The 10,443-nt window shown below is 39.6% G+C and overlaps 1 protein-coding gene across 5 annotated transcripts in view; it reads right to left on the bottom strand.

Annotated features, from left to right (window-relative positions):
• Positions 1–155: 155 nt before the first annotated feature.
• kif13ba (kinesin family member 13Ba) overlaps positions 156–10,443 on the bottom strand; it is a 37,882-nt gene continuing 27,594 nt past the window's right edge. For 2 of the 5 annotated variants that reach the window (XM_056767295.1, XM_056767297.1), the window contains exons 28-40: positions 9,994–10,120; positions 9,639–9,694; positions 9,335–9,459; positions 9,054–9,230; positions 8,857–8,949; positions 8,568–8,723; positions 7,558–7,635; positions 7,423–7,476; positions 7,221–7,335; positions 5,540–5,673; positions 3,794–3,859; positions 2,920–3,619; positions 156–2,836 (exon numbers count right to left, since the gene is read on the bottom strand). In XM_056767295.1, the coding sequence (XP_056623273.1) occupies positions 2,628–2,836; positions 2,920–3,619; positions 3,794–3,859; positions 5,540–5,673; positions 7,221–7,335; positions 7,423–7,476; positions 7,558–7,635; positions 8,568–8,723; positions 8,857–8,949; positions 9,054–9,230; positions 9,335–9,459; positions 9,639–9,694; positions 9,994–10,120 (2,090 nt within the window). In that variant the 3' untranslated portion in view covers positions 156–2,627. The remainder of the gene's footprint in view (positions 2,837–2,919; positions 3,620–3,793; positions 3,860–5,539; positions 5,674–7,220; positions 7,336–7,422; positions 7,477–7,557; positions 7,636–8,567; positions 8,724–8,856; positions 8,950–9,053; positions 9,231–9,334; positions 9,460–9,638; positions 9,695–9,993; positions 10,121–10,443) is intronic. The other 3 variants (XM_056767296.1, XM_056767299.1, XM_056767298.1) reach the window with 2 other exon arrangements.

Raw genomic sequence — 10,443 nt, 5'->3', positions numbered from 1 at the left:
TTATTTTACAAAATTTCCCCATATTTTTGAAATGCTGTAAGAAAATGTTACACTACAAAAATTGACCAAAAACATTTTTTTATATTTAAAAATATAAATATCACAATACAAATTTGAAATTTAAATATATTTATAAAACACAACAAGACATGTAAATCGGTTCACCTTTTATTTTTTCTTTACAGCCAGATTATTGTACAGTCAATATAAAAGAAATGATAAATGAATTATACATGATTATTCTTTGGATATCAGCATTAAATTGCAGGTAATTAAATTAATCAAACCCGGCCTTGTGCTCCGATTGAACTCCCAAGGCTGAGACTATATACAAAACACACACGTACACTTGGGAGTCCAAACTCTCCATACCAACACATGAACATCGTTCATGTAGAAAACCAAGGGATGAGGCACAGACCATTGCTACTAAATGCAGTTTCTAAACAAAGATGGAGACCCACTGCTCAGCAAAGAAAATAAAGGAAACGAAAAAGTAGAGCAGCAACTTCCTGCCAAGAGCTTCATCTGACATCTGTGTAAACAGCAACAGCGGGGCTCTTCGCTTCCTTCAAAGCCTCTTTCCTCCGCTGCCCTCGATAGAAAGGATTTCAAACATGAGGATAGCACTATGTTGCACACCTTTATTAGGTCAGCGAGTCACGGATTGAACGTACTTCAAAAGGCCACTGTGTGGTTGCTCTGATATGGCTCTGGTTCTGTGTCGCTAAAGTGACCTTCACCAGACTGAATGTGGGACATATTTAATCGTTTCGTCCATAAACTGATTAGTAAAGAAAAAGAATAAATTGCACTTGATTACAAAATAAAAGTAGTATAGTACAGTATCTATGATTGAAATGTAGGGCCGTGAAAGAGGATCAGCTCATTGTCTCAAATGAGTTCATTTCCTCTTGTGACACAAAAACAATTGTGTGGCACAAGCATTATTGCTACTATCCAAAAAAAGATTACGACTCAACATTGATGACATCTGTCTGAAGCAACTGGGGTCTCTTAACACAGCAGCAATGGTCAAGTCGTTCTATCTGCATGTGTGTTTCTTGTCTCCATGAAAGAGGCTCAAGATGGAAAAAAAACAAGACGACCTCAACCGTTTTTACAACCAAACAAGACGTTACACTACAGGCAAACACAAATGTCAGGCAACTTGATTGTGGAGAAATGAAACTAGGAACTTTAGAAATGCTTTTGACTTGAGCACCAAATCCAGTGAAATGCAATGTACAGTGGATCATTGGTTAGTTTAAGTTAATTTACAATAAACCTAAAAGCACCCTTTGGGCACAATAAGCTATCTACTATAAATCAAATGTGCAAATTAATTTTCCATTCATGGGACTTTTTTTACACTTTATAAAATCAATATACATACCTACAACCATTAAAATATATTTTAATAATTTGATATTGCATTAGATTTCAGAAATCACGGACTTCCACGGAAATAGAGGATATAAAAGGCATGGAACAACACGTCTTTTCTCGCCATCGTAATGTGAACTTAAGAGCACGATATGCAACAGCACTCTTTATTAAAACCCTTATAAATGTGCCTATTTTGAAACACTTTTTTATTAAGCTAAAAAAGAAAAAAAAAATGATCTTTTTAATAAATAAAAAATGCAGGTTTTTCCAGTCATTGGTCCAATAAGTACACCAAGCTCAATTCGAAACCGGAATGTGCTTTACTACATTGTTCTTTTTGAAAGACGGCCGTTTAAAAGCCAAACAAACTGAGCGAAACGTCACAAAATAATCACTTTCCCTCAAAGTAGTTTCGATACTTCATTTCCAGCTAAAATGCTGACTGAACTGTTTCGCAATTTATCAGATTGTATTTCAGTGTTTCATGTAAGCCCTTCTGAAATACATGCATTTCAGGCCATCTTAAAATCGATCAATCCTAAATGTGCCAATTTAGTCAAACCCCTCGTACAATGAAGGATCTTGTGGGCAGTCCCCCCCTACAATACTGATAGACAAATAAAATATTCAATCTTTTGTCCTCGGATCACTGTAACAGTAGCACTTTACACCATCAACACAGACATCATCTACCTGCTCAAGGCGAAGCACGTCGTTTTAGGGCGCAATGCATGCCTACACTCTTCATAGTGGCTTTGAGCTAAAAAAAACATCCTAGTCTTCCAACACATATATATCCAATAACCGTCCAATCCCTGAGATAATCTCTTACTGTTTTCAGGTCCCAACTAGTGTTACGAAGGAGCAATGGGGAGGGGGGTGACAAAAAAAATGACTTAAAAGGCACGTTCCGGAAACTAAAAACCCATTTCTAGCAGGGAGGTATCAGTTCAGAACCAGGACCAGGCCATAAGATGTGTTGACCCCAAAGAACAAGAAGCTACATTAACTCATTTACAGCCAATTCAAAAAGCCCACAAAACTCCAACAGGGATATTGGACAATTCAGACGACGCCCACGTGCTACACATTAGCATAGCACCTGATGTAAAGCCATCCAGGATGTGACAGATTGTGGTTCAATCTCAGTGAAACAGTTGGCGTCTGAAACGGGATCTGCCCAAGCAGAGATTCAGATTTGGAAGGGGGAGCTCAATGTGAGAACTCCTGGTGGCGAGTTAGCTGGCCCAAGATTTGCGATGATCTCCTTTCTGAACGGCAGTGCTGGCTCCACCCCTAATTGGTTGAGTAAAGTCTCCACTTCGGCGATTTTCCGCCTGCCTTTTAGTCGGTTCCCGTTGACTTAACCGATCTGGACGCACTAGCACTCCGTAACCAGGGTTGCAGCTGAAGTATTGGTGACCCTCGATGGAACCGTCATTTTTACCTAGTGGATGAGAAGATACAAGGTGAACAAGTTTCTTGATTTGCTCATCAAGCAAACATCTCAAAATCTCGGAAAACACTAACCTGAGGAAGTATCTAGTTCCACCCCGACCCAGACGCCTTCAGAAAAGTGGGTCGGGCCGACATAACGGACAGTTCCAGACTTGCTGCTCCCAACAGTTACTCTCCCTCCCACCTTGAGCCAAGCGAGATCCTTGGGTTCTGCGTCCTTTTCCACATCACCGAATGTTATTTCTAGCTTCTCCACTGTGTTTCTTTGCTGTGTTGTGGTGGCTTTTCTATCATCGTCTACTTTGTCCTGTCCAACAATGTTACTAAACGACCTGAGTTCATTGGCTTTGACCTTCTGGAGGGAAAAAGGGCCGTCCGGGTTGGCGCTAACATGTGCTTCGTGCTGAGAGTTGGTGACGCCGTTCCTGCGAGCTCCCTCCGTGTCTTTGAGGTTCACAGGGTCTGATTTCAGCCCAGCTTCTACAGGAGCAACAGAGGCATTAACAGGGTTGACTAGACAGTCATCGCTGTTTTCCCTTCCGAGTCTGGACACTACAGGACTGATGTGGGTATTGGGGGTAGGTATGAGGTCCCCGCAAGCTACGGAGACGTCCGAAAGGGTGGCGGTGGAGATGCTAGTTGAGAAATAGCCACTGGAGGCCTCACTGATGGGACTCAGGGGCAGGTCATGCAGATCATGCGAGGAGGAGGAAGGGGCATCTGGACCGTCAGGGTGTCTGTCTGAAGGAGTACTCTTCCCTATCACTGTAACCTAAAGGGAGGCACGTCCAAAACCACAAGGAACGTTGAACTACGTCTCAAACTACCATTTGAAGATTTGAAAGCATGCAATTTACATCACATGCAGGATAGATGGACACTAACAAGTTTGCAACCCAATCTGTTATTCATAGTTTCTGTTAAAGACGGTTTCAGATGTGCTTACCGGCTCGATTCGAACTCTTCCTTCATCCGGACTGTTGACTGTTTGCATAATTATCCTAGGCGTATGCTGGAGAGATGAATGGAACATATTAAAATTGTTTTTGACTTTTCCGTAATGGAGCACAGGCTTGATTTAAGCATCACATTTACATTTGGAGCATTCGGCTCGTTTGATCTAAAGTACAGACAGATCAAGAGTCTGCATGCTGGGGAGGAGTGATGTCCTTGATAAAATATCACTGTCGTGTTTTTCTTCTCTGTGCACCTCTGTTTAAAGCATGCTGGGAGATATTATGAAAGGGTTTGACTAGGCAATTAATCTTGAGGAAATTAAACACCGGAGTCTATCTATGGGCTTCATCCTAACGTATAATCAGGTTATCCTGAAATGATTGACTCTGACAAAATAAGGACACGGTTTCAATCAAAATACTGAAAAAGGCTGTTTGTCATGCCAAAATCCACAACCAACCAATAAGGTTTAAATTTAAGACTTAATCTGTCTCGTACGACAAGGAGACTATTACCAGTATATACTGTATCTGTGATAAAAACTCGCGAATATAATTTCTGTCTAAATGGAAATGAGGATGAAACTACATTAGTCTAGTATCTGAAATTAAATTGTCAAGTACATTTGCATCCTTTTTGATTACCGCGTATGATTTACTCTCAATCTGAAAGCTGTATATTTCTTGCAGAGTTTGCTGGGCTAATTCCAGCAGTTACATAAATGATGCTTTACATTGCGTTTTTATATTAATACTAGATTAATACTACTATTAATACATGTTTATTAAGTGCCGTCAATCGATTAAAAATTATAAAAATTATTAACTAACTAATCACACACAGCATTTATGTTTTTAAATATACTTTTACGTTCTAATAATTTTGCATTTAATCTCAAAATGAATGGGGAATCAAAACATTTCTTTAACAGCATCATTTCATGAATGAAAGTCAACATTCTAAATTGTTGGCATTGCAACTGATGTCTTTATTAGAAAAATAGTCAATCAATAGTTAATCAAACCCATTATAATAAATGTTCCTTTCCTACCCGTCTAACAGGTAGGACATATACAGAAGTTCTCAAAGACTTTACAGTCTACTGCCAAATACCTGTGCATGAAAAACAGAAGGATCTTCTTTAAAGCTACAAATTCACATTGATTTCTTCTTTTTTTGTTAAAGAATGCAGCCCCTTTAAGAGCCGCTGCTCCAAGCAGGTCTAATGCGCTTCCTATTTTACTACTCTACACTACTTTATTTAACTCATTGAAGACTGTGCTTGCGAAAATACTAGACAAAATGAGCTTTCTGGAGTTATCTTGTGTGTTCTTGTTCATTCAAGCACGAAACAGAAGTTAATACTGGTGCGCTGTCTGACGGATTCTGATGCAGCCCTCAGACCATGTGTACACCAGACGTGACCGCTGCCGCATTGAGCCGTGTTCCACAGCATTTCTTTCAATTTGTCAAATTTACAACTAGTATCATACATTAAAGGGACAGTCCACCCAAAAATATCAATTCTCTAATGAATTACTCCAAACCTGTCTATATTTCTTTGATCTGAACATAGAGAAAGATATTTGGAAGAATGCTTATAACCAAACAGTTCTCACTGACAACCATAGAAGGAAAAATTACAATGGTAGTCAATGGTGCCCCAGAACACATTCTTCAAAATATCTTATTCAGTGTTCATCCATAAACATTTTTGAACAGATTTAGACCAGACCTGTTGGGAGTGAGGAGAGGGTCTCAGATCTTTCTTGTCTTCTCGTGCAGGAAACAGTGATTTGAGGAGTTTGGGCATCTGAGGGACCAGAGCTTTGACTGGGGAGATATAAGAAGCAGCAAGTCCTGAAAACCCTGCAAATGGGTCGGGTGGGTAACAAACAAGGTAGAGAGAGAGAGAGAGATAGAGATAGAGATAGAGAGATAGAGAGATAGAGATAGAGAGAGAGAGATAGAGAGAGAGAGATAGAGAGAGAGAGATAGAGATAGAGATAGAGATAGAGATAGAGATAGAGATAGAGATAGAGATAGAGATAGAGATAGAGATAGAGATAGAGATAGAGAGAGAGATAGAGATAGAGATAGAGAGAGAGATAGAGAGAGAGATAGAGAGAGAGAGATAGAGAGAGAGAGATAGAGAGAGAGAGATAGAGAGAGAGAGATAGAGAGAGAGAGATAGAGATAGAGAGATAGAGATAGAGAGATAGAGATAGAGAGATAGAGATAGAGAGATAGAGATAGAGAGATAGAGATAGAGAGATAGAGATAGAGAGATAGAGATAGAGAGATAGAGATAGAGAGATAGAGATAGAGAGATAGAGATAGAGAGATAGAGATAGAGAGATAGAGATAGAGAGATAGAGATAGAGAGATAGAGATAGAGAGATAGAGATAGAGAGATAGAGATAGAGAGATAGAGAGATAGAGATAGAGAGATAGAGATAGAGAGATAGAGATAGAGATAGAGAGATAGAGATAGAGAGATAGAGAGAGAGAGAGATAGAGATAGAGAGATAGAGATAGAGAGATAGAGAGATAGAGATAGAGAGATAGCGATAGAGAGATAGAGAGAGAGAGAGAGAGAGAGAGAGAGAGAGAGAGAGAGAGAGAGAGAGAGAGAGAGAGAGAGAGAGAGAGAGAGAGAGAGAGAGAGAGAGAGAGAGAGAGAGAGAGAGAGAGAGAGAGAGAGAGAGAGAGAGAGAGAGAGAGAGAGAGAGAGAGAGAGAGAGAGAGAGAGAGAGAGAGAGAGAGAGAGAGAGAGAGAGAGAGAGAGAGAGAGAGAGAGAGAGAGAGAGGGCAAGAACAGATGTGAAAGAGATGTAAAAGGCAGAGTGTGTGTAGTTGGAAGAAATAATTTTTGAGAGAGATAACATGAGATGTAGAAGATGCGTTGAAAGGAGTTTGGTGATACTCGAGTGTTACTACGGTACAAGTGTTCATTGTTTTAGATAATCTGACATCAGCAATGAACAGTAAATCAGTTTTATATTTGAGGATTTATGTAACCATGAACAGCCATGCGTAAAATTACTTTTTACTTTTACTGCTTTAAAAAGGTTTTTTAGGGTTTATCTTTCTTTACTGATCACAGATCAATTCAATTTCTATACAATTAAAACCTGTATTTTCTACATTTTCTACAAATATCAAATGTTATTGAGAATGGTTGACATTGTTTAAATAAATCAGTTATTTTAATGATTTTTTATACCATTAGGTTTAGTAATCTAGATGAAACATTACAGCATATTCATGAAAAAAATGTATTCGCCACTTTTATTATTATGCCACGTTATCCAGTAGAGGATAGTAAGTTAAAAGGACAGCCAAAGAATGAATCATGTTGGAAATAGAAAAGCAAGATTTATTTTACAGCGGATCAGACAGCTGTTATTTCATACCTTGCTCAGAATCTTGATTCGGCATGGGGGGTGTAGGGGGTCTAGATTGCCGTGGCAGTGTTTTACTGTATTGCGATGATGTCATGAAGATGTCTTGTTGACTCTCCCATTGATTCTTACATAAGCAAATGAGACAAAAGAGGTTAGATAAAGTGACCCGTTTCCTGCGGAGGACCATCTTATTTTCACACTGAACTCTTACCTTGTTGTCATCCAGCACAGAGTTGAGCGACAGATCCTGTCTGCTACCAGATAACTGGAGGAGAGAGAAACATTAAGTTTAGAGCGGAAAATAAAGTCTGTTATGATGAATTTGTAAGCCTGCAGATGGTCTTACCCGGTGCACGCTGGGAGAGCTGAGACTGCGTCTGCTGCCTTTAGCTTTACCTGCCAAATGCTCTTTTACTGCCACTTCCTGTAGCACACGTCATCATATATATTAAGATTTACACAAGGAAAACACAACACATGCCGTATATAAAAAGGTCAAAACGGGGGTGAGAAACCTGGTTCAAAAGCATTGGGGAGTCAGATTAATTTTAATGAAACAATTCATTTATTGACTCATTTGAATCACAGTTCAAACAAACACCCAGGATTTACTTTCAATAGTTTTGAACGCCGTTTATTTTTTTATACTTTTGAACGCTGTTTAAGTAGGACAGTGTTCATTTTGAAGCTTTGCTATAGTTGAGTGATTCATTCAAGCTGTGAATCGGTTTAACCAAATCATTAAAAGAACCGATTCATTTAACGACTCATTTATTGAACCACTTGAATCAAAGTTCACACAAGCTCCAAGAATTCAATTTTAATACTTTAACACATTAACTAATACTTTTAAATGCTGTTTATCATTAGGATTCATTGTTAGAAAGAGGGTGTTTGTTTTGAACCTTTGCTGAATTCGAGCGATTAATTCAAACTCATTCATTGAGTCATTTGAATAAAAAGAAAATCACACAAGCTCTTTTTATATATTTAAATACTTTTATTTATAATTTTGAATGTTGTTTATCATTATGATTCATTGTTATATAGGACAATGTTCGTTTTGAAGCTTTGCTATAGTTGAGTGATTCATTCAAGCTGTGAATCGGTTTAACCAAATCATTAAACGAACCGATTCATTTAACGACTCATTTATAGAACCACTTGAATCAAAGTTCACACAAGCTCCCACAATTCAATTTTAATACTTTAAAACATTAACTAATACTTTTAAACGCTTATCATTAGGATTCATTGTTATGTAAGACAGTGTTAGTTTTAAAGCTGTGCTACACAAGAGATTCATTAAAGCTATGAATCAGTTAAAGAGCCTTTATCATGAATCAAACATCTAACCTGTCTCAAGCGATCCAGTGTGAGAATGTTCTCCACAGCCAAGACGCTCCGCAAATACTTCTCTATAGCGGCTACATTGTCAGATGATTTGGGGTTCTCGGCGCTAGCGGCCACACGGGCTAACATCTCCCGATCTTCTGAGCACTGACTGTCCTGCTGACATTCACAGTCAAAACAGACAGAAGACAGTCAACAAGCAAGCAATGAGCTAAACGTACATATGTACTACATCACAAGAGCAGCTGATATACGTTATGCATTATAGACAACAAAAATTTCGCATGCTTACCCCTGGAATGTTGGAGACGACCTCGAAGGTCACCCCACAGCCAGGAATGGTGCTCCTGGTGGACATTCTTCTCAGGAAATTTTGAGCGAAACCCTTTGTTGACAATAAGTAATAAAATAAAATGAATTCGCTTTTCCTGAAAAGAACAGGCTACTACATATAAAAGATAAGAAGATTAATCATGAACCGTCTCACACCTGTCGTCCATTAAGGTTAACGCAGATGCGTTTGCGCAGGACTAACTGCATCTCTGCAGGGTGGCTGAGCTGCACCACAGCGCGAATGATCAGGTAAACCCTCTGATCCTGAGCGGCCCCTCGGCTCAGCTGCGGGCAATCGTGAACCGTGGAGTCCCAGGACGCCTCTGCTTTCACCTGTAAAGAAAAACGATCCGTTGCTTTAACAGATAAGACCAGGCAGCCGATAGAATCTCCGAGAGCCCCGAGGGATGCTGCTGGTGCTTGAGACACATGCCCACCTCGCCATCATAGTGTTTGACAATCTGAAGGTCAAAAAATTCATCCTCGTCCTCTGTGCTCAGAGTAGCATCCCAGCCGCCGGCCTCGGGAACATCCAGGTTTTCTTGAGAGCTGATGTCATCGGCTGTCAAGAGATAGACAGGGTTGTGAAAACAATGTGACGACATGGTGAGTTGTATGAACGGCTAGTCAACCAATTACACTAGTTGACCTTAGCAATGAGAAGATAAACGAAAGGTGACAGAAAGGATAATGTGCAAGGGGATATTAAATCGTGGCTCTTCAGCGCACGGGAAAACATACCGCTCAGATCGAGGAACAGCACTGGAATGTGCGTTTCCATCCCAGGTACTGGTACCCTGCCAAAAGAGACATTAAAATCAACCCATGACCCAAATACAACAACTAAACATTTGTAAAAGTGTTTAACCGATACTGACGGTGATTTAACGAAACCCTGCCTTTAATCCAAATATCCATCAATCAAAACACGCTGTACAATATATACAAACACAGCCTACTCCCTTAAATTGTATTCAGTTTCCATGCATTTTGTGTTTAGACATCAAGACCAGAGATTCCGGGCAAAGTTCGGAGATATATTGACTCAATGACAAGAGTTTTTAATATGTTTGCCGGTCTGCGAGTGAAGGCGTACCATTCAGCGGGAGCTCCCGGTATTCCACTTCCAGCAGAGGGCACCATCACCGCATTTCTCTCCTCTGTTAGGGTCAGACGCCATTCCAGCAGTTGAGCTTCTCTCTCCACGTCATCCTCCGATTTATCTGGAAACAAAGAGCAGACTCACAGTCTCACTCACACACATCCTGTCAAAAACGAACCAGTGCACAAAGATGCTATAGAGTGACCGATGTGGATATTTCTATTTAGTTTATTCCATATATAAGTCTATCTAGTGATGGGTTTTACAGACATTGCAGTGACCAGAAACTGTGAGATTTCAAGACTTATGTGTGTACCAAAACCTTAACATCTAAACTTTAAGCAGTGATGACATCACTGTCTATTTAACTGTCATGGTAGATTTTGAATTAAATGCTTGTTGGACTAAAACCTTGTTTATCCAAAACTGCCACTTTGCAGGAAA

The sequence above is a fragment of the Triplophysa dalaica genome, chromosome 15 (genome assembly GCF_015846415.1).
Source record: "Triplophysa dalaica isolate WHDGS20190420 chromosome 15, ASM1584641v1, whole genome shotgun sequence".
NCBI lineage: Eukaryota > Metazoa > Chordata > Actinopteri > Cypriniformes > Nemacheilidae > Triplophysa > Triplophysa dalaica.
This window is presented reverse-complemented; position numbering and strand designations above follow the sequence as displayed.